Raw genomic sequence first — 25,162 nt, 5'->3', positions numbered from 1 at the left:
CACTGTGGCCACTGGACACAGCTTCGGATAAGAGGGCAAAGAAGGGATAACTATGGGTTTCCGTCTATGAAACGGATTCTCATTTTTAGCTAAAAAATCTCCGAATGAAAAGGTTACTTTATTCTTTCCGAAAGAACAAAACTGATCTCCTCTTTTTAGCGCATGGATCTCCACTGATCTGGCTCCCATCGCCAGGCCCACTAAAAACGTTTTTTCTAACAAAAATTTCATATTATTGTCTGAACGTCTGTTCAGGGCAGCTAGGACTATATCTAGATCCCATGATAATTCACATGGTTGTTCACTCGGCCTGCAGAGAGCCATTGATTTCATCATCATTTCAAACACTTCTGAATGCACCTCTACTCCCAATCCGTACCTTAAAGGAACCGCAAGGGCCGCCTTGTGATTTTTAATAGTGGAGGGAGCCAACTTTTTTACGTCAAATACAAACACAAAGAACTCCCCAACGAAGTTATTATTAATGGTAGTTGGTTTACGGTCCCTACCAAATAAGACAAATTTGTTCCACACTGACTGATACTGTTTGGCGGATTTCCCCTTAATATTAGTGATTAAGAATTCCCTGACTTCAAGTGACCATTCCATGAAGCACAGGGATCTGAGAAAGTCCACACATGAAGGCTTTTCGTCAGAAAGGAGGAGGCGTAGACAGTTATCCCTTGAACCTGCTGGGAAAGAATAGGAAGATGCAGTGACCTGTGATGAAAAGTCAGCTTCTGTAGGGCTGGAAACCAAGGGCTGTTTGGCCACATTGGAGCAATCACTACTCCCCTCCCCTTGAACTCCTTGAGGAGTTGTACTACTTTCATTAATAAATTCATTGGGGGAAACAGATAAATGTTCCCCAGCAGGTTCCAGTCCAGCGAAAGCGCGTCTCTGGCCACTGCTCGAAGGTCGTGATAGGTGGTGACAAAATTCGGTAATTTGTGATTGTCGCGTGTTGCGAACAGATCTACCTGAAGATATGGGTGATCTTGGAGGATCCCGCTGAATGACCGGCTGTCCAATTCCCACTCCCCTTCCTGGGCTTTGAATCTGGAGAGGGAGTCCGCTAGGACATTCTGAGCTCCCGCAAGGTGGGATGCTGACAGTCCATTTCTTCACCTGAGCTAATCTCATGATCCCCAGCACTGTATGATTCAATGGCTTTGACCTTGATCCCCCACGCTTCAAGCATTGTACCACCGGCTTGTTGTCTATGAACAACTGAATGTGAGATCCCCTCTTGGGTTTCAGTCCCTTGAGTGACAGCAGCACTGCCATCATTTCTTTGATATTGATATGGCAAGATTTGAGAGCTCCCGACCACTTTCCGGACACTTTGTTCTGATCTGAGTGTCCCCCACATCCATCCTTCGCCGAAGCATCCGTATGAATGGTCACTGAGACTGGTTTCGGGACTAGCCGGACTGAAGATTTCAGGGCCTGATTCGATGCCCACAGTTTGAGCATTGTCTTGCACCTCCTTTTCATTGGGACCTTGTGGTCTCTGAATGATTTGTTTGCCTTTAAAATGAGAATCTGGTTCAAATCCTTCAAAGTCGTTTTCAAGACTGGATCTATTATTGATGCGAATAGAAGTTTGCCCTGCAGCACTTCTAGGTTCCTTCTGGAAAAACTCTTGGCTTTTCTGAACCTCTTTACCTGATCTACTATTGACCTCCCGGAGGTCTCTGGTAGGGCTAGCTTTCCGCTTTCTAGACACCATTGTAGGCCTAGCCATCTGAACTTCCTTTCTTGCTTCAGCCGTGACTTTTCCCAGTTGATTAGGAACCCGAAGTCCTGCAAGGTCTGAACCACTATTCTGGATGCTTCTAGACACTCTTCTATCGATTCCGCCGAGATCAGCCAGTCGTCCAGATACGCCATGACATTCACCCCCTGTAGTCTTAGTTGTTCTAAGATCACTTTGGTCAATTTCGTGAACACTCTGGGGGCTACATTGAGGCCGAATGGCATCACTTTGAATCTGTACGACTGGCGACCCAGACGGAATCCTAGATACTGGCGAAAATGAAGTTGGATTGGAATGTGCCAATATGCGTCTTTCAAGTCGATAGAAGAGGTGTAGCTGTCCTTTGGCAAGGTATGTCTTATCTGATCTATCGTCAGCATTTTGAATTTGGGACAGTTTATTGCTTTGTTGAGGACAGAGAGGTCCAGAATGACTCTCCTTTCCTGAGAGTCCCTCTTTGGAACACTGAAAAGCCTCCCCTGGAACCTGATAAAGTGGCATTTCTCTGTTGTGTCCTTTATTAGCATTTTGTTCACAAATAGGATCGACTCTTTCATGCTGCGCTGATGAAAGAATTTGTTGTGGAAGGGGCCCTTCCAATCCCAATCCCAGACCTTTTGATACCACTTGATAGGCCCAAGGGGACACTTTCCAGGCTTCCTGGAACCTCTTCAGTCTGCCCCAACCTGAAATGTCTCATTGGTTGAATTGACCTCTACCACCACCTCGTCCTCCCGTTACCTTTCTTCCCTCGAAAGGATCCGCCTCTTCCACGACCGCCTCGAGCCTCCTGGAACTGCCTAAATTGGGATTGTTGAGATGGCAGTGCACTGCTGCTCTTCAAGGATGGCTGAGAGTGCGGCATAGGGAATTGTTTCTGGGAAGAGGGACCTTGTCCTGGGTCTGGCGCAGGAAGAGCTGGTGCTTTAAAAGCCTTCTTATATTGTTGCTTCTTCCTGCGTTTTACCGGGTCTGCTTCCGGGTCATATCCTAGTAACTCCTCAAATTTGATACCTCGGTGGGTAGCAATATTATTCAGCTTGGTTACTAGGTCCCTAGGGAAGAGGTCACTACACATAGGGGAGGCGAAGAGGAGCTCCTTTACTGGCATAGACTTCTGGTCAGCGAATTTCAGGGCTTGACGTCTAAGTTTTAATTTGGACGCCGCCCAAGCCTCCAGAAGGTGAATGAAGATTGGGCCCATGTTCCGAATTTGTAACCTTAGGAGCACTGAATCTCTTTGCTGGTCACAGCGGTATGCCTGAGATTCCATTAACGTCAAGGTTGTAATGCAGGACATTAATAGTTTCCTCGCCTCGAACTCCTGAACACACAGGGTGTCGGCAAGGTAAGGAGTGTCCACAAAAAAGCATGAACAGGCATGGTTTGCTAGAAATTTGCCTTTCTTCATCACTTCTGTGAAGCCTGCTAATGGTTTTGTTAGATCGTCCATGGGATCTGGCAGAACTGTTCCAAAGTCCTGGAGTTCCTTTAAAGAGAACTTCGTCCCATGGGCAGCTGACTCTACCCAGTTCTTTTCCCAAGATTTGAACAGTTTATTGGTGATAGATGGGAACTTCTCACCAACTGGTACTTTCCAGGCGGGAAGGTTCCTAGCAAGAACCTGGGTGCCCAGAGCACTACCTCCCAGGTCCTGGCAGATATTAGAAAGGAAGCCCTTCGCCTGATCCTGGGTAAAAATCATGGTTTCCTCCGGTACCATAGCCAGAGTCTTAGGTGTTTGGCATCGAAAGCGAAACTTACTACCTTTGAAGTGGACAAAAGGTTTTGCAAACTCTAACCTAGCTAGAGGGGTGCATACATCACTATCATAGAAGATGCCATCCACCGCTCTAGCTAGCCGTGATGCCACCACCCAGGGATTATACTGCTCTGGCTCGTCCTCCACCACTCTCAAATCTGGGAAATCATCTATATTAATGGGTGGATCTGACACTTGTGCTTGCTCCGGAGTCTGTCCCTGAGCCCCTGTATCCAAAGATTTTGCAAGTTGTAGTTCTATCAACTTGTCCAGCTTTGATTCCATTGCAGACATCCTAGCTTCTTGTGCCGCAAACTTTCTCTTAGTAGAGGCAGTTGTGCGGACTGAAACATTATCCTCATCGACGTCCATAGGAGCCAATTTACTAGGGATGCTGCCAGGAATCGGTTGATCTATTGGGGGTCGAGGCTCAGCATCAGATAGATCCCCCTCATCATCCAGATTTTCAGATTCTCCCAAATCGATTTCATCCCCTGGTATGAAGGGGGGCACCACAGTGGATGCATTAGGATCCACCACGACATCATCAGGTGAGTTCTCATAACCCTTGACCGACTGAATTCTGGCCGTGGGGAAGAGAAAATCTCTTACACCTTTGTCTGGCAAATAGCCAAGAGGACCTTTTGGGCCGATTTTGGAGAATCCTCTTACCCATGCTCTTAAATGTTGTATATTAATATTTGCCATAGAGCCAGAAACAGTGTGATTGCCCGTACGAGCCCATGACAGCCATTCAGTACATATGTCACACCCTTCCGGACTCCAGTATGGATGGTCCGTACCCTGTACACTGCAGGGAGCACACCCCCGACAAAACTCATGCTGAGTCTTGATGGAGTCTATCCGTTTCTTACAGGCGGCATTAGCGCACTTATTTGGCAAAGCCTATAAAAGAAAATAATACAATGAAACACCCCTAAAATGTTTAAGGAACTATGTTATATAAGCCAATACATCATGAGAAAAAACAAGCATATAGTTTTTATATACTCGAATGAGGTGACATTCATTCTACCATCTCTTTATATATTCACGAATGAGGCGACGTTCATTCTACTATCTCGAATGGCTGGATTCATGCCCAGTCAACATCCCCTGTTCAAGGCTCGTCTCCAATGGGCGCTAGGCACAGGGGGAAAAGGGGGGGTACTCACTGGGGGAGAGCTACAACTGAAGGGCAATCTATGATCACGAACAAGGAAGTCGAATAGTATTGGGATTATGTCAGTTCTATGACAGAGCAACAGGTAAATCCATGCCATTCGAGTCGAGGGTATCACAGACCAAGAATGTGGGCTACCATGTAGGCTTAGCATAGACTAGGGGATCTAGGTATATCCAATATAGGACATTGATCGTCCCAGACGAATAACGTTGGCAAGAATCGATACTCACGACTTCATTGGTGCATAGCAACAACCTTACAGCTAATAGAACGACATATCTTTATTTGAGTTCATAACTCATTTCTATACTATACTATTCGACATAAAAGAGCTACTATTTCGAATCAATTCGACATAAAAAAGTTACTATTTCGAATCAATTCGTCATGAGAAAAACTACTATTTCGAAATAATTCAACTTGAGGTATCTGGTAACTCGACTGGGAGCCAGTGTATCATATGCAATTTTCGTTACGAAACGATTCTGAGTCGAAGGCTTGACAGAGCTTTGATGGAACCTTCTAGAATGTTCCAGAAGCCCTCATCATTTTTCCACACTGATAATGGGACATAAAATCGGAGGTTTTACACAAAAACTCTATCAAAATGTCCAAAATATAGTTATGTCACATAAATAACACTAAAAAGAATTACCTTAAGTACCGAAAGCGGCTATCATCCGCTTCCGTAAACCTAAAAGTAGCAAAGGTTAGCCTAACTTTAGCGCTAGTGTTCGGCTATCAATAATTTCATAACAAGTTCACGCTAGGGTTTTTTGACAAACTGAATCTAAAAATCCTACCCTAACCTATGCTTTTCGCTTTAATTAAGGCAGAATCCTAGCCTAAATACGGGTAGCGGTATGACGCTCCTGAGCCATCATTTCGGACACCAAAAATATATGAAAATATTAGTTAAGCAGGACTAAATTTTGACTGCGGTAGAGCAGGTACTTATCTTATTCCCCGTTGACTGAGATGAAGACTCCATGCCAAATAAAGTTGAAATCCTTCAAATTACGATGAAAAAGATTTTACCACACACACCAAAAAGTGCGGCTAGAAAAACGCATTGGGTTGGCAACATGCGCATGCGCAGTAGATGCGTAGTCGCGTTTTCACCCGATTCATTCGAACTAGCCATGGAAGTGCAAATGGAAAGGTGTAACCAGTGGAGATGTTTAGCCATGAATTTATTCATCAATGTGGCAGATAGGGGGTCAAAGCGCAGACCCCCGAGACCTGATATCCTATCACAATAGTGACAAGCTTCCGTTAACCGGAATGAATACGTGCCAACCCTGTGCTATAAGTTCTCTGATAAGGGATTTAGCCGGGGCGCTGCCTAAGGCAGACGTAACTGCTTGAGGCTCTCGCGGCTCCCTTTGACTAAAAACCTTACTTGCAGTAACCCTTACTAAAAATTTTAAGAGAGATTCACCTATCTAACTTTGGTGTTAATGTAGCATTTAAGAACACTAATACTATGAAACATGCAATTATAAAAACTCTCCCAGCAATACAAAAGGATGTGTATATCAAATCAGACGTGAGTCCTGAGACAACTTTTACACTGGTCACATTGGAAAATCACAGGAAAAGAGAATAAAACAGCGTAAAAGATGTGCAAGAAATGCACAGGCGAACAATGGAATTTTCATGCATGTTAGTGAAAAATATCATACAGCCAATTGGACACAGGTAAAAGATGGTTTATTCTGATAACATACAGGTCCAGCTTTACATAAGAAAGGTTACGGAAGAATATGAATATCAGTTGATGTATGTATAAACTCAGTCCACAAATCTTACCAGAAATATGCAAATGTATAATTTTAAATTAAGTTAGATGACAAAGGACAGTGTAAAAGGAACAACATTCCTCCCTGGTCCCCTCCTGGCCCCAAATAAATGAACAGATTTGTAAATAGAGTACAGACCTCAGATACTAACGAGTCTACTGCACCTTACCTCTAACTTCAGAGCCTTGATATGAGTTGGATCACATGACCTGACAAAGAAACTCTTGAGGTATGGTTCAAACATCCCCTGTAAATAAGAAAAATGTTTACTGGCAATAAACAAATGAGTAAAATACAGGTTCTCCAAATTTATTGAATAAAAATATATTTCAGGTTAGGCAGTCCCCAAGTTAAGGTGGCCTCGACATAAGTTAATCCAATCTTACAACACTTGAAAAAAATTAATAAAAAATATGTCTCCGACTTAAGGCAAAAATCTGAAGCTAAGGCAGTCCTGAGGTTAAAACAACGTTAGGCTGGGTAGTAGTTTCTGAGCTTGTTCATGTGAATGAAAATGTCACCATCCTTCCAGTGTGCAAGCCAACCCACAGGATTACAGGTAAGGCTTTCATCACTTTTTCTTTTCATTTTTATAAATTTTTTAAAGTTAAGATCTCGCACCTCAGGAATGGATCTCCGCCTTAACTCAGGGACTGCCCTATTTACAGAAAGTTGCGCTACCTATGCCTTTATTGATGGAGGGGTTCCTACAGTAAATTGCAATAACCATGTATGATGTTAAATATGCGATGACGAGGACTCATAAAACTACTGTCTTTGCCTATAATTCATAATTATTTTACTAGTTTCATGACTGTAAATTTTAGTCTGAATATAAAGAACTTTATTTTCCAATGAACATTAGAGAAAAGTAATACACATCTGAAAAAATGTGTATTACATCATTTCGCTCTTCTCCCTACTAACACATATTCAAGACAACTTTCATTTTGCCTAATACTATCACCAAAAGTTGAACCTGACCACTGAGATGAAAATATCTTTCAACTCCCACAAAGTTGGCTTCCTAGAGCATAAAACACAAATATGGACCCATTTTCGAACTTCATGCAATTTTATCCAATTTCTAACTAAATGTGAAAAAATACTTTGCCAAAAAACTGTAATGAAGTGGGACATTTAATAGTTACCAATATGATATTACATTATGTAAGATTACATTCTCCTGCTTTCATTCTGTTTTCTTGATAAATCTTTCCTGCTTTCATTCTGTTTTCTTGATAAATCTTTCCTGCTTTCATTCTGTTTTCTTGATAAATCTTTCCTGCTTTCATTCTATTTTCTTGATAAATCTGAGTACTAATGGTAAATGTTTAATGATGTTTCAAAAGTATACATTAATATAATATAAAAATCCCAGGTAAATGAATTTCTGAAATAACTGTAGCTGATATATCTACCAAACTTCTTTCCATTTACAAAACTTCACTCATAGCACCTTACCATCTTCTACTGCATACAAACATTAAATATAATGAGCCTACCCACTTCCTCAATAACCTTTCCAAAATAGAATTCACAAACTACCCTCCTGTAGAGGAATTCGTTTGCTTTATGAAAGATTTTACCACAGATGTTGCATCAATGTCTCACCACCATTTCTAAGAAAAGGGATTTTGACAAAGGAAAAATCTATTTCTGAGGAAGGCCCCGTGTCACCCGGTGAAATTCCATACTAACATGAATTTCTAGGTATAAAATGCTAGATATACCAGAGAAAAGAGCTTTCAGGAATACTGGGGTTACTACCCCAGATCGAGCATCTTCCTAAGGAAGACGTCGGTATAACCAAGGGTGAGTGAAAGGATCACAACCACAGAGCTACACTACGATAGATATCCCCATGTCAAAACTCCTCGAAGAGAGCGGTGAGCCGTTACAGCCCCCACGCACAGGCGTCCGCCAGGCCGGCGACACCAGCGCCACCTACATTCATTCCAGACTAGCACCACCCCCAGGCTTGGCATGTGCAAGTAGGGGGCCAAAGCCACTTCTGGGAGGGTCACCGGGTGACACGGGCCTTCCTCAGAAATAGATTTTTCCTTTGTCAAAATCCCTTTCTGAGTCCAGCCCCGTGTCAGCCGGTGAAATAGTGATAGAGAATCATGCCAAGACTGCAAACTACAAGGAAATATAAGGTGATCTGAAGAAAAAACACAAGCTATGGAAACGGATTTAATGAGAATATCTCTCCACATGAAAAAATGGTTATTAACATGAAAATACAGTAATACGACCTTAAAAGTAGAATACAAAATCAGTACACCAAACAATATAGTAGGCAAAATACATTAAAAAATACTAAGATTATAAGGAGTAAATATAAACTTATAACTAAGCATAAGAGAGACATCTACAACACGAGAAAATTTATGGGGTACATGGAGCAAAATAAAAACAGCCCAGTACCCCTAAGACAATCCAAAATTACAGCATGTCAAAATACAGTCACCAAAAGATAATAAAAAGACAATAATAATATCAATATGAGGAGCAAGGCAGTGAGGCATGATCATCCAGAAGGGCAGGCAGAGAAGTAAATGAGGCAGGCGGGCGGGGGGGAGGGGGAAGGATAAAGGATAATTAAGGTGGGGGAATGACACTCCCCACAGCCACTGTAGAAAATTTCAGGGCTTCGAGTGATTTTAAATAATGGCGTTTAAACACTAGAGGTGATTTCCATCCCGTATATTTGGTAAGTTCTGAAAAATCCATATTATGAAAATAATTAGTGGAAGTAGCTACTGCACGGATATCATGAACCTTAGGGACTGAATCCGGGTTAGCTTGTTTAATGAAATACAGAATTTGTTGCCTTATAGCATTTAACGAAAGAGTTCCACCTTTCTCTCTGATAAAAAGAGGACCCAACTTACACTGTGGAGTTCTTAAAAGGTAAGACTTTAAGGTATAGACTGGGCATAAGGACTGGTCCTGTGGAAGAGGCACCACCTTCCAAGGAGACCACCTGTCTTGAGGGTCCTCATTTTTAGCTAAAAATCTATGGTCAGGAGAAAGGAGGGCTTCTCCGGACGGGAGGAAACTAACAAAATCATCACCTCTAGAGAGAGCCGACAGCTCTGAAATTCTGGCACCTGAAGCCAAGCTAATCAGAAATAAGGTTTTCCTTAACAGATCCAAATAAGCGCATTGAGAGTTGTCAATCTCAGATGCTAACTTAAGAACATCATTGAGGAACCACATAACAGAATGTGGGCGCGATACGGGTCTCAGACGAGCGCATGCTCTAGGAATAGATGAAAAGTAAGAATCTGTAAGGTCAATTTTAAAACCATATAAGAATACCTTCTTCAGGGCTGACTTAGCTGTGGTAATAGTGGCCGGAGCAAGGCCTTTTTCAAACAATAATCTAAAGAAGGTAACTGCTAGGTTAGTAGTCATGGTTTGGGCTTCAGATGCCTTCAAAAAAGAAGCCAATTTCTTGATTGCTGAGTCATATTGTCTGAGAGTAGAATCTCTCTTGTCTGATTCTAAAAACAGTGTTAACAGGGTCAATGTTTGCTCCTTTTGAGCAGTGAACTTTATAAAGTCCATAAAACTAGGTCATTCTGAATTCTTGAGGAAGCTGACACAGTCTTGGTTTGTACTATTTGGGTCAGTCTGGGATTGGGAATCTGATGATTCTGCAACCCCAGTTCCTGAAGAAGAGGGAACCAATTGCTCTTGGCCAATAAGGGGCTACCAGGGCTAGTTGACCTTTGAATGACCTGAGTTTGTGTAAGTACTTTCAACAGCAAGTTTATTGGGGGAACAGGTAAATCTTCTCCCAACTGTTCCAGTCTATGGTCATTGCGTCCGTGGCATAAGCCTGAGGGTCCAGGTTGGGGGCCACATAACAGGGAAGCTTGAAGTTGCTCTCCGTCGCGAACAGATCCACTTGGAGACCCGGAACCTGGCGGCAAATCCATTTGAAAGACTCTCCGTCCAGGGACCACTCCGTCTCCAACGGAGTGGTTCTGGACAGGAATCCGCCACCACGTTCCGCACCCCGCTAGGTGGGTGGCTGACAGATGCCAGCTGTGCTTGTTCGCCAAGGAGAAAATAGCTACCATAACCTGGTTTACTCGACCTGATTTGGAGCCGCCCTGTTGATGCAATGAACTACCACAGCGCTGTCAACACCAGTCTGATATGAATCCGGTTGGGGGGCGGATTTTCTTTAAGAGTTAGAAATACTGCCATAGCTTCCAAGGTGTTTATATGGAACTGTTGAAACATTGTAGACCACGTTCCTTGTACATTTTGTTTTGGAGAATACCCCCCAGCCGCTTAATGAGGCGTCTGTGTGAACAACCAGTGCCGGAGGGGAACTGAAAGGGACTGTCTTGGACAGGCCGCTGACTGTGGACCAAGGCCGCAGTCTTGTTTTTAAAATTCGGGGATGGAGGAGACCTTGTCTCTGAGCCTGACATTGGCTCGACTCCGCCACACTCTGTTTATGTCCTTTAATTTTGCTTTTAAGAGCAGGTCCGTCACTGAGGCAAATTGAAGGGAACCGAGGATTCTTTCTTGGGATCCGGCGGGATGCTGCTTTGTCTTCAGGAATTTCCTGGTAAGAGAGGCTATCTCCTTCCTCTTGGGAGGTGGGAGGGATAACGTGTGAGAGGACAGATCCCACTGGAGACCCAGCCACTGAAACCGGGACTCCGGAGTCAGGCGGGACTTCTCTCTGTTCAGTTGAAAACCCTAACGACTCCAGGAAGTTGATGACTATGGCCGTGGCCTTCCGGCATTCTAGAACTGTTGGTGCCCAAATTATCCAATCGTCTAGGTATGCTGCTAGGGATATCCTCGGGACCGGAGTTGCTGCACTACCGTGTCCGCCAGCTTTGTAAATATCCTGGGGCAATATTTAGACCGAAGGCATGACCCTGAAGGAGTAGGCTTGTTTCCCCAGTCTGAAACCCAGGAACGGAGAGAAGCTCCGCGCAACCGGGACGTGATAGTAAGCGTCTGAAAGATCGATAGAGGTGGTGACGGCTCCACGCGAAATTTGTCGCATTTTATATAATGATTTAGACGCGACAGATCCAGAATCACTCTTTGCTGACCGGAGTCTTTCTTCGGAACAGTGAACAACCTGCCTTGAAATTTGAGGTGCCTTACTTTCTTTATTGCTCGCTTGTTGAGCAGTTCTGCCACATAGTCCTGTAGAACTCTGGAGGGTGGCTGGTAAAACCTGATCAGGGGAGGGGGGTCCTTGGTCCAGCTCCAACCTAGACCTTTGGACACAATGCTGTGTGCCCAAGGACTGAAGGACCACTGGTCTCTGAACCAGTAAAGACGACCACCTACCTGACTGTTCTCAGTGGGAGGAAGCGGGTTTGTTCCCTCTACCACGTCCAGGTTTACCTCTTGGGGCGGTGTTGGACTTGCCTCTGTAAGGGGTCCGACCTCTTCCCCCCCTTGCACTCCTATTAAGGCCGTGAAAGAACCCACGGCCCTCATAGGTAGGATTGTACGCCGGTGAGGCGACGTACGAGGGTGCAGCAAGGGATTGAGCTGGTTGGACCAGCAAGTATTGTTGGGGATGAGCCTTAGAGGTGGAGGGCTGAGCGACTGCCGAGACCGGGACAGCTTGAACAACCGTCTGATGATGAGGCCTCTTGTGTCTCCTGAACCGTTTACCAGACTTAGTCTGGGAGCCGCCAGATTCTGGGGTCTTGCGCTTGTAAGCTGAGATACCCCAATGAGAGCGAAGACTTTGGTTGGCTCTAGTAGCCTCACTCAGCACACTGGCTACGTCTTCCTCTGGGAAAAGGTTAGGGCCCCAGATAGAGCTCTTCATGAGCTTGTTAGGCTCATGGCGTATGGTGGCTTCAGCAAAGATGAATCTCCTGCATTCCAGCTTAGCCACCATAAAGTCAAATAGGTCTGTCTGAAACCCTGCTAACAGGGATTTAGCCAGAACCTGAAAGAAGGGCTCATCTGCACAGGAGACGGCAGTTGCTTCTGTGAGGCAGACGGAGTTCAAGGACCGGCCTAGCCTAGTCCGGGCCTCAAATTCTGCCTTCAGCAAGGCTTCCGGGAGCTTAGGAAGCTGTTCGCTGAACTGAGTAGATGCACAGTAAGCGTCCAGAACTCCTCACCCCCTGGGAATACCAGGGATGTGGAGTCTGTCTCCCTTAATTGAGGCAAAGGGTTGCCTTCAAAGCATGCTCGAGCCGTAGCCAGAGCCACTTTGTTTATGCATGGAGTCGGCAACTTATCACCTGAGGGCAAACATGGTGTAGTTGCCCTTGAAAGGTGTAAACTTGGTGTTCTCTGCCTGCCACTTAATTTGTGCGCAGGAGAGCCCGACTGAGCTTGGTCCCTAGGGAAGATCACCGTCTCTCTAGGGACCTTGTCAGCGTACCAAGGCTTCCTCCGTCCAGCCTAACGAAGCCTGGGTAAGGAGGCAGGAGATCGGGAGGAAAAACTCTAGTTCCTCCAAACGTCTCGTGCCAAGACCTTCAACTGTCAAAAGTGTATCTTCGTGCCGAATGGCACGAAGAAAACGCCAAGGGTTCCCGACATCGAAAAGGAGGGAGATCAGCCGTGTCAGGGATATCATACTGCGGTTTGGCTCTGCCAGGGCAAGCCATTCCCGCCAGTATATTATCATGGCTGTGAAGCTTCTCAGATATTTGGGAGAGCTTCGACTAACCTCCGCCGAGAACCTCTCGGCGATTTGCAAACGCCTCAGGGTCAAAGGCAGGCTGGCGAGAGGGCTTGGTCTTGGTGCCCTCTTACTCGCGCCTTTGCCTTTGCCCAGGTTGCCCGAGGTTCCAGGTTTGCTCCCGGAGGCTACAGGTATGGGGACCTTAGCCTTCGACGGGGGGAAAGGAGATGCTTTCCTGGAAGACGAGGACTTAAAGCCCTTCGCCTTCCATGAAGTCTTCAGCTTCAACTTGGGGACAGCTGATGGAGCCCTGTCACCCAAGGTGGAAGACTTAACAAAACCTGAAAAAGAAGATACAGAGGAAGATGGGGAATCAAAAAGGGCGCCCGTCCCCGCAACCTCACTTACCTCGCTACCTACCACTTGGTCCGGCTCTGTGTTCATCGGTTCCAGGTCCAAGTCTAAGGCGGCGACGTCCTCCGACACCTCCGCATAAAGGATGTCCTCTTGGGGTGGCTGGGTCGCATCCCGGATCTGCTGAATGATGGGGTTGGCCAACTCCTCGGGAACCGCAGCAGCAACCTGGGCGCCGGGGTAAAGCAGGTCCCGCAACTTGGCGTCGAGGACATAAGGCTTCCCTGACGGAACATTTCTTCCGAACCCAGCCACCCAGGCGCGGAGAGACTCAAGTGAAGTCTTCTTAGAGGACTCGTCCGCCTGGAAGAGAACAGACGATTAGGGTTGAACAAAAATATAAACCCGAAAACAATATAAGCACTATACAGATATGAGGGACGTAAGAAATGAGAAGCTATATCTTACCGACTCGTCCTGGATGCTAGCGCATAGAGCGAAGCAAACCTCACAGCCGTCGGGGTGCCAAAGAATGAGGTCATCCAACCGGACCGCACAGCCAGCGTGGGTCCGGCACACCACATGTCCATACAGTTGCTGGAGGGAAGCGGTGCACCCTGGCTCCTCACAACGAACAGTCTGTAAGTGTAAAAAAGTACATGAACCTACCACTCTAAGCAACCTAAAGCTGGAAGGCCAGGGTATTTCCACCTACTACCAGAATGCTCCGGCAGAGAGAAAAACCCCTCGTCAGAGACGAGACCACCAAGCCATAAATTAAACAGAGTGGAAGGCAAGATACTTCCGGTCACCGGAATACTCCGGTTTTTCGGAAGGTTTGAGACAACAGGGACCTACAAAGGGCTGCCAGCAATAAAGACATCTAACCCAGGGCAGAACACTGGACTCAATAAAACACATAAAATAAGTGTGGTGGCGGAGTAAAGCTCACTCCAGCCAGATAATATAAATATATATATAAGATACAAGTGATGGTAATAATGAAAAAATCACCTCCGGAGACCGGAGGTATCCCTCTCTCTCTCTCTCCCCCAATCCCGAATCTCCCCGCCAGAGAAACAAAGGTGGGTGAGGCGACCGTCATCGCAAAGCCAAGTATAATATAAGCCGGAGTAGGCGCCAACAACCCAACCAAAGCAACTCGATGGAGAGTGGTCGAGAACAAAAGAAAGAATGTTCGAAACCCGCTCTGGGAGGGAACGAATCTCTCCACCAGAGGTAGTCCTCAACTCGGAGAAAACGCCATCTAGCGTCACCTGCACGAGAATAGGCAAGAGCTGGCCTGAGATGAGGGGGGGAGGGAAGGTTGGTGGGGTAGGGAAGAGGAGTAGGCTAAGATAGGCGAAAACAGGAGACAAGGGAAAGTAATTCACCAGCTCGACTGCAATCACACGCCACGCCAAGAAACATAATACAAGCTTGGCAGGACAAGCCTACTCCTGAGGAAAGGGATGCGACCAAGGACTCAACACCCGACTCCTGCCTAGACAAAGCCTAGGTAAACGCCCGTGCTTAGGCATGGCCTAGGCTAACAGAAAGGAGTAAGGGGAGGGTGGGGGAGGAAATAACAGGGAGAGAAATTCTGTGCCGAAAACCAACCAGGACCGAAAGAGAGGGGGAAAAAAGGCACTATAGCCTAGAGGAGGCACACCCAATGAACTCTACTCCTTCGAAAAGAAGGGGGAGGACAAAGGGGTCTCACTCTGCCACCCCATTAACGGCCACTGGAGGAAACAGCAACAAAACTCCCTCAACCTGATGATCCACCCCACGCCTAACCTACGAGGAGGGCGGGAGGTCAAGGAAGCAATACAAGCCTAACAATATGAAAGGCAAGGGAGAAAACCCACACACAATACAATATAAAAACCATCACAAATAAACACAATATACATAAAATATATATATATATTCCAAGAATAATGTGCTCATGCGAGGTAAGCCTAGCTCCGAAATGCCAGACAATCGAGCTGGCGCTACCCCCGAAGAGGCAACTATATGTATAGCACCAACGCAAATATATAATAATAATAATGGTAAATAAGTAAGACCAACCTGGGAACTCATCCGGAGAAAACCTAAGCGGGGAATGACGGAACCCTATAGAGGGAACTCGCCATGGGGGTCAGTTATACTAAACAAAACTCAAATAAAACACCACCAGGAAACACCGCCAGGAAGAGATCCGGGGGGAAAAGATAAGTAATATAACGACAAGGAGACAACCCAAACAGAATAGACTGAAAGGGTAACCTCACGGTCGACATGGCTGGCTAGGGGCCCGTGGCGCATCATAACAACAATCTCATAATTGTGAAATACGGACTGATGCAGCCACACTTATCGAAAAAACCCCACAATAAGATGGTACTTAACTTAGAGATGGTTAAACTGCTAGAAGACATGGCGAAAAAGCAGGAAAACACCCAAAATAACAAAGGCACAAAAATCTTGGTGATGATGATCACGTGCTAGAAAATGGAATGAATGTAGGTGGCGCTGGTGTCGCCGGCCTGGCGGGCGCCTGTGTGTGGGGGCTGTAACGGCTCACCGCTCTCTTGAGGGAGTTTTGACATGGGGATATCTATCGAGTGTAGCTCTGTGGTTGTGATCCTGTCACTCACCCTTGGTTATACCGAAGTCTTCCTTAGGGAAGGCGCTCGATCTGGGGTAGTAACCCCAGCATTCCTGAAAGCTCTTTTTCTCTGGTATATCTAGCATTTTATACCTAGAAATTCGTGTTAGTATGGAATTTCACCGGCTGACACGGGGCTGGACTCAGAAAACACCATTTTTTAATATTTGTGCTCTACAGTTCTTTAATGACATATCCCATTTTCTATATTGTTACAAGTGTATTTCAAGGAAAATTATTAATAACCAGTTAACTAAGAACTACACACTAGTATAAATTTTATGATTATATCAAACAAGTCAATAAAGAAATATGGAAAATTCATCAACAACTGGTATATAAAAGAGATCACGTTCCATTGTCTTATGTCCTAATCAGATGATCCTTAAACAAATACATTGCCAATAATTTTTCTCTATAAATTTGTCTTGCTCATAATATATCAATGTAAAGACAAATGAGGATATTTTCCATAAACACTGAATTTTCTAAACAAATCTGAATCACATTAATACTATCACTTTCTAACACAACTATGCAATGCAAAGAAAATCACTATCTTAAGTACAGAAAAATATAAAATATCTCTTGTAACTTACACAAATAAACAACTAGGCTAGTAAGATTCTGTTTTAAGTTAAATCACAAGTCATTATTCAGTCCTCAACTATTAACACCAAGTCTAAAGCTACTGATATTTAACTACAGGATGTTATAATTAACTTAACCTCGACTCTGAAGTAATCCATGTTGTTAAGATTCACACTAAATACTTGATTTTAAACACTATGGTATCTCCTCTACTAGAGCTTAAAAACTATGTTCATAATTTATCAATTCACAAGAATTTTTATTAAAATACATAACTAGCAAAATAGATAAATCAAGTCTTAAAAACAAAAAAGCAATAAACACGTTTACTCTTACTCAAGTCCTCTAGGGCTCTACAGTCAAGTATAAGTTTAAACTAGGAATTTTGGAGTGATGAATTTGTAACTCTCTTACCTTTTCATGTATCAAAAATAAGAATGTACAACATAAAACTACAAAAGAAGGAAGCTAGTGTATGTTTTACATAAAGAGCTGACAGCGTGCAATTGTGATCGCACAACATTCTTGAGCACTCAAGGGTGTACTATGAACATAAGTTAACAGCCTCTCACTCCCTGTAGATGAATTGGCATACATTTTAATCTAATATCAGTTTTGAAAATGGTTACCATATTTATAATGACAATACATATCAGGCAGGTGAACTATCATGAAAAACTTCCACAATAAGTTTTCTTAACATCTTGACTTAAATTATGCCCAAACTTTCTAAAAGTTGTTCACTAAAATATCATATCCACTACACAGTTTGAAAGCTCATAGCTTCGCTGCTGAAACCAGGTTCAGTGACCAGGTTTGGCAGACATTCACTGTAACAAGCTTACATATCACTTGCTTTACCTTACACAAAGTCTCAGTCATATTCCTGACCAACCTACCTGTGACCACGTCATCATTTGCACGGCATATAAAAAATGGGTCAGATCCCGGGAATAAATCAGTTTACTTCCATGTGCATTTAACCTTACACCTCTTGGAATGACTTGGCAGACAAGAATGGTTCTTTCATAAACCCCTGGCAACTAATGGACTAAATATGGCTGTGCCCTGCATGGTTTTCACATCAGCCATGGTATTAAATATGCTAACTACAGTCATGCCCACAAAGACAAGTAGCCACTAATGGACTAATCACAGTGACTAAGCACTGACTGCTGTTTCTTGACAGCTCAAGGAGAGGTGAAATCTGCTCTTCTCTTCGTCGATATTCTGCACGAGGCTCGTTTCCTAACTTATTTGTTAGTTTGGCAAAATGGTATACAAGTACGTTTGCAACCACTTGAGTGGTCCAACTTTTACATTATTTATTTTAAGAACTGGGTTCTTACATGTACATATTTACCGGCTATTTTTTTGTTACTTTACATATTTAAAGGCTATTTTTTTGTAACTTTTTTTCTATATCAGAGTAAGAGGAATTTGGTAATTACTGATGAAAGAATAATTAACCCCAAAACTTGCTGTGATTTCTTTATTTTTAACCTATATTTTCCCCTTGCTTTTGGATATTCAGTTCTGTTGTGGTCACAGTTATGTCTTCTAAGTCAAGCCATGTCTTCTAGGGGCTATGTGACATTCTTGGTTCCACCATGGAAATGGTTTCCACATACAATTTCCAGTTGTTCTTGGGACTGACTGTAAACCTGCTGTAACGAGTGGTACTTATCATGTATATAGCATCATCGATTATTGCAAAATCTTCAGCAAAAGCATCAATTGAACTTTACCATAAATCTACGTCAGTTTGCTTTTATAAAGTCCCACTTTGGAAGCCTCTGGATGGGTGGACACTGGTGAGCAATATTTATTACAACTGGGAAGCAATCACATGTATAATGATTATCCATCACCTCCCAACTGAAATCAATGGCTGAATCATCACTAAAAACAGATACATCAATAAGTGATAAAATGCCAATCTCAATGTGAAAATGAATTGGTTTTCCCATGCCTAAAATACTAACACTCATATTTTCAAGGATTGATGAATGGTTATTTACTTGTGGGTTATCATCTGTATCTCTCCAGAGATGGCTGTGAGTATTCTTGTCACACACTATTAAAAAAGGGATTACAAGGTGGCAAATATAATGAATAAACTGTTCTTTTATCAAGACACATTTTCACTGCCACTGCTTGTAAACCAGGTTGAATAAGAAGTATTGTATGCAGAATATCACACAGAGTCATGAGTGGTGTTCCAAAATTATTTCCAATTTATGGGTTACACTCTGAGCAATAAGGTGTGTATGCTTTTGGGCAAAGCATGCCGGAATTGTGAACTGTCAAATCTGATACCTCAAGTGTGTATGTATATTTACATGTATATTTCTGAGCTCGTCCCTGTGTCAGCCGGTGAAATTCCTATTAAGCACGAATTTCTAGGTATAGATATTGCTAAATATACCAGAGAAAAAAGCTATCAGGAAATGCTGGGGTTACTACCCCCAGATCGAACATCTATTATGAAATAGACGTCGGTATAGATAAGGGTGAGTGATTGTTGTCACTGCCACAGGACTGCACTCTGTAGACATCCCAATGACAAAACCCGAACGTGAGGAGCGATCTAACGCCCGCACTCACCTGCCCGCCAACCGACGACCCCAGCGCCATCTGTACTCATTCCATACTAGCACGTTTTTCCTTCTAGAAGGTCTTTTTCTTGTGCTGGCTTTTCACCCAATTTTCCTTGAAGTTGACCATGTCTTCAAGCAATTTCACCTTTATGAAGTTAATTACCATCTTCTTGTGGGGTTTTATTATCAGTGAGGCTTTTATCGGCCCGTAAGTTAATATTTACAGGGTCATATATCGGGTCAGCTCCTCGGCGTTAAAATGCCTCCGCCATGATGACCTTGAGGTACACCCTTACAGCTTGTTTCTGCAGGGTTTCTCTCGGTCGTTTACAATTTTATTCATGTTTATTAATTCCCCTTCAAAGTTCCTTTTGGGCGTTTATCTATGTCGGGCGGTTCCTTGATTAGCGTCATTCCTCACGGAGGCTTCCTCCCCTTATCTTGGTTCTTACAGTTAATTCATAGCTGATACCAGGCTCACGCGCGAGTAGATTCCCTCTCCAAGGTGGTGCTTTCTTTTGTCAGTTTCTCTGATTTGTAGTGTAATGGATGACATGGATAATTCGGATTTATTGTGGTCCGGGCTCGGCGTCAGGAGCAGCCAGTTGGCTGCCTACCTCCTGTTTGCCTCGCTCGGTTAGGCTATACGCTTAGCACAAGTTCTTATATTTTTGTATATTCGATCATATTACGTGTACTTATATAGTTATTGGTTAACTTTAGCGATACTTATCAGAAATTGATCCTAGCCTAGCCCTCTCGCTCCAATCGGTGGGTTAGGCTATTCAGGTTAGGCTTTGGCATTGTCTTAGCTTCCATCTCTCCCGACTGTGTCGCTTGAGCGGGGGAGGGAGGGGTAGGCTGGTCGAGGGAGTTCCTGTTTGTTGTTCCATCCGCCTTACCGCTTGTTTTTTTGGGTTAAAATTAGGGCATCTGAAGCCCCCATCCCCTCTATTGAGGGAGAGAAGGAAAAATAAAACGGGGGATCTTCTTTATGCATTGCCCTTCTGCCCTATGGGTCGGTTGTTGGTTGGACTGCATTACGGGAATTTCTCTCCTTTCCACCCCTCTTCCGCTCCTCTCTCTCCTCCCTTTTACTGTCTGGGCTGCGCCTTCAGAGGAGGGTGAGAGTTTGGCGTTGCTGTAGACTAGTGCTGTTGTCCTATCCTCCCCTAGTACTTTTGGTGAGTGTCATGAGTCTCCCTGCGCACAGGAAGTCAATACGTCTGTTTCGATGCCCCGTGGGGAGTTTTAGTCAGTGTAAGGGGGGGTCCCCCGTCCACTTGAACATAACTCTCGATTCCACCATTCTAAGTACTGCCTCCCTGACTTTGCCAGTGGTGTGTCATCTCCCGCGTGTGGGGCGTCGGTCTCTTCGATCGTCACCCGTGGGGACTAGTCCAGTTCCCAGTTGAGAGTCACCCACCCTCCTGGCCTCCGTTCTGGTGTCAACCGCTCGGCTAGTGTTTCGTTGGTTCGCTCTCCTCCGGGTCGGGCTGAACTTTGATCACCTTCAGGGTTCAAACATTTCCTAGCTGGTTCCGCTCCGCCGTCCCCGGTCCTCCCGTTGCCTTCTTACCTGTTACCACTCCGGTGGTTTTGGTTTCCAGTAGGTTGGCCTTAGTCACACCTAATTCTCTAGCTGTATAATAACTGGAGGTAATGATTTACCCCTCCCTCCCCGCTGTAACCAAGTGACGGAGGCACGGGATCTCAGAGGGTCTGCGCGAACACTTTGACCAGCAGTGTACTGCTATCCTATGTTGTTAACCATTTACTTACTACCGGACTCCGGCAGTAATTATACTTTAAGTTGATTTTACAATTAAGAGTTGCATGATCCTAAGTTAAGGTCCTACTCAATGACAAAACTATCTCCGGAGTTCCTTAATTTAATGTGTGTCATGTTTTGCTCTGGTTTATCGTCCCGCCGGAATGCTCCGGCGGGTCCGGTATAAATTAATACTTGCTGCTGGACTCCGGCAGTAATTATACTTTAAGTTGATTTTACAATTGAGAGTTGCATGATCCTAGGTTGAGGTCCTGCTCCGTCGAACAATCTCCGGCGCTCCTTAATTTAGTGTGTGTCATGTTTTGCTCTGATTTATCGTCCCGCCGGAATGCTCTGGCAGGTTCGGTATAAATTAATTAGCATACTCCATTACCTGCTATAGTTTAAGTCCCCTATCTCCGCCGGTTCTGCTCCGGCGCGCCTTAAATTAGTGTGTTCATATACCTTCTCCCACTTACAGACAGTACGTTGTGAGGAGCCCGGGTGCACTGCTGTGCTGCACCAGCCCTATGGGCACGTTGTCTGCCGTTCCCATTCGGGCTGTGCAGTCCGGATTGACGATCTCATTGTGTGGCACCCGGACGGTTGTGAGGTTTGCTTCGCTCTTTACGAGCTTGTCCAGGACGAGTCGGTAAGCCTATAGTTACCGCCTTTAGTTTACCTGGTTGCCTCACTTGTTTCAAATGCGTTATGTTCTTGATACAGTATATTGCTTATATATCTCTTCACCGGCCGGTTATTAAGTCCCTGCTCTCTTCCAGGCCGACCAAGCTTCCCATAGCGACGCCTTGGTTCCCTTCGAGCCTGGGTGGCTGGTTTTGGCAGGAACGTTCTGTCGGGAAGCCATACGTTCTGGATGAGAACATCCGAACCTGCTTTACCCCGCGCCCGGATCTCAGCGGCTGTTCCATCTGAAGTCGCCGCTCCTCTCATCGAGCAGATCCGGGTAGAAACCCAGCCTCCCAGGACGAAAACTTGTATGCGTGGCGGTGTCGGAGGAAGTGGCGGCCATAAACCTTGACCTGGAACCAATGAACACAGAACAGGACCAGGAGGTAGGTAGGGAGGTAAGTGAGGCAGTGGGGCGGGCTCCTTTTTGATTCCCGTCATCCACCGCTTCTTCTTTTCAGGGCTTTCAAAAATCTTCTTACTTGAAGGACAGAAACAATCCGCTGTCCCCAAGTTGAAGAAGTCTTGGAAGGCGAAGGGCTATAAGTCCGCAACCTCCCGTAAAGCAACCCCTTTCCCTCCGGTGAAGCCACGGGATACTAGTCCGGTGGCTTCCACAAACAAGGCCACTCCCTCTGCTTTGATCCGGAGGAGTTTGCCGGTATGCTTCTGCAGAAGTTTACCCCGGAGGTGGATGCTAAGCTTAACAAGCTTACGGAGAGGTTGCAGAGCCAGGAGAGTATGCTCTCCGGGTTCATGCGCTCCGGTGGTTCGGCGGTACATTACCCCATTCCGGATGCCTCCGCCCTCCCTCCATTTGACAAGGGAAATCCCTGGTGTTTGGCCCTTCATGCTCCCCAGCATGAAGATACCCTGACGATCGAGGGTCTAGGCACGCGCAGGCTTCAGGAGTTGGAATTCTTTCCTCCTGACCTGCTGCCCCCCTACCCAGGCTTCGCCAGGTTGACGGAGGAAGCTTGGGTACGGACGGATAAGGTCCCGAAGGAGACGGTTATCTTCCCAAGGGACCAGGCACAGCCTGCATTGCTGCGCACATTTAATGAGTGGCAGGCGGAGAACACGAAGTTGACCCCCTTCAAGGGCAACTTCACAATGTTCTCGTTGGGTGATAAAATCCCAACCCCTTGCATGACTAAGGTGGCTCTTGCGACCGCCCAGGCATGCACGGAAGGTAAGCCCGTCGCCTCAGCTCCGGAGACTGATCCCACCTCTCTGATCTTCCCGGAGATGACGATTTCTGGAAGGATGCCCCGGCCACTTTTACATCGGGTAAGCTCGACCCAGATTGCACATCCACCTTATTCAGTGAGCAGCTTCCCAAACTGCCAGAAGCCCTCCTGAAAGCAGAGTTTGAGGCTAGGTGTCGGCTGAGCCGATCACTGAACTCCCTGTGCCTGGCGGAATCCACGGCAGTAATGTACTCTGAGGAGCCACTCTTCCAGGTCCTGACGAAGTCTCTGCTAGCAGGATTTCAGTCGGACCTGTTTGACTTCATGGTAGCGCAGATGAACTGCCGTAAATACATCTTCGCTGACGCTACCATAAGACATGAGCCTAACAAGCTCATGAAAAGCTCCTTCTGGGGGGCTAGTATCTTCCCCGAAGGAGAGGTCAGCAATGTCCTGGCTGAGGCAACCAGGGCTAATCAAAGTCTGCGCTCCCGCTGGGGTATCCCTGCTTTCAAAAGGAAAGCCCCCGAGTCCGCCGGGCCCCAAAACAGGCCAGGAAAGAGATACAGGAGGCACAGAAGACAACACCAACAAACCGTTGTCCAAGCTGTACCTGTCTCGTCAGTTGGCCAGCCTTCTACCTCGAAGGCCCAGCCTCAACAGTTCGTGCTGGTGCAGCCAGCTCAGCACTCCCTTGCCGCGCCTACCTTCGTGATGTCTCCTGTATATAACCCCTCCTATGAGGGCCAGGGGTCGTTTCGAGGCCTTAACAGGAGCGCAAGGGGGAGTAGAGCAAGGGCCTCCTTCAGAGGCAAGGCTGCCTTGCGATCCCTCTCCCGGGGGAGAGGAGGCCGAGGTAGAGGAGGCAAGCCTTCACCTTCCCAGTGAGACCAATCAGGTGGGCGGCAGACTTCACCTGTTCAGGGACCAGTGGACCTTCAGTCCGTGGGCCCACAGTATAGTCTCCAAAGGTTTGGGGTGGAGTTGGATCAAGGGCCCTCCCCCTCTGATCAGATTTCATCAACCGTCTTCCAAAGCTCTGCAGGACTTTGCGGAATTACTCCAAAAGAGGGCCATAAAGAAAGTGAGACACCTGAAATTTCAAGGCAGGCTGTTCAGTGTTCCCAAGGAAGACTCCAGTCAACAAAGGGTAATCTTGGATCTGTCGCGTCTCAATCTTTATATACAATGCGACAAATTTCGCATGCTTACAATCGCGCAGGTGCGGACTCTACTTCCTCGTGGAGTCGTCACCACCTCTATAGATCTTTCAGACGCATATTATCACGTCCCGATTGCGCGGAACTTCTCTCCCTTCCTAGCTTTCAGACTGGGGAAACAAGCCTACTCCTTCAGGGTCATGCCATTCGGGCTCAACATAGCACCCAGAATTTTCACAAAGCTGGCGGACATAGTAGTGCAGCAGTTACGGTCCCGGGGGATATTGCTGGCCGCATACCTGGACGATTGGATAATTTGGGCATCCAACGCCGGGGAGTGCTGGAGAGCTACGGCCATGGTGATCGAGTTTCTGGAATCCCTAGGCTTTCAGATAAACAGGGCGAAGTCCCGCCTAACTCCGGAGGCTCGATTTTAGTGGCTGGGTATCCAGTGGGATCTGGTCTCGCACAAGCTGTCTATTCCGCCAGCCAAACGGAGAGAAATAGCAAAAGCCACCAGGCAATTCCTAAAGGCAGGAAAGCCTCTCGCAGAACGCAAGAAAGAATCCTGGGTTCTCTTCAGTTCGCATCTGTAACAGACCTGCTCCTAAAAGCAAAACTGAAAGACATAAACAGAGTGTGGCAGAGACGAGCCAATGTCAAGCTCAGGGATGAGGTGTCTTTAATTCCTCCGGTGCTGAGATAAAGACTCCGGCCGTGGTCCACAGTCAAGGGTCTTTCGAAGTCAGTTCCCCTTCAATTCCCTTCCCCAGCTCTAATAATCCACAGAGACGCTTTGTTAAGCGGCTGGGAGGGTACTCACCAAAAGAAAAGGTACAGGGTACATGGTCCACACTGTTCCGTCAGTTCCACATAAACATTTTGGAGGCGATGGCAGTGTTTCTAACTCTGAAAAAACTTTGCTCCACCAACCAGATTCATATCAGGCTGGTGCTGGACATTGCAGTAGTGGTACATTGCATAAACAGAGGGGGTTC

At 45.7% G+C, this 25,162-nt stretch overlaps 1 protein-coding gene across 1 annotated transcript in view; it reads right to left on the bottom strand.

Annotated features, from left to right (window-relative positions):
- Window positions 1-25,162, bottom strand: part of rb (adaptor related protein complex 3 subunit ruby) — an 819,028-nt gene that overhangs the window by 275,993 nt on the left and 517,873 nt on the right. Inside the window, exon 9 of the mRNA XM_067101830.1 lies at window positions 6,679-6,756. Coding sequence (XP_066957931.1) covers window positions 6,679-6,756 — 78 coding nt within the window. The remainder of the gene's footprint in view (window positions 1-6,678; window positions 6,757-25,162) is intronic.

Source organism: Macrobrachium rosenbergii, chromosome 58 (genome assembly GCF_040412425.1).
Source record: "Macrobrachium rosenbergii isolate ZJJX-2024 chromosome 58, ASM4041242v1, whole genome shotgun sequence".
NCBI classification, from domain to species: Eukaryota; Metazoa; Arthropoda; class Malacostraca; order Decapoda; family Palaemonidae; genus Macrobrachium; species Macrobrachium rosenbergii.
The sequence above is the reverse complement of the archived record's forward strand: the minus strand, read 5'-3'. Positions and strand labels throughout refer to the sequence as shown.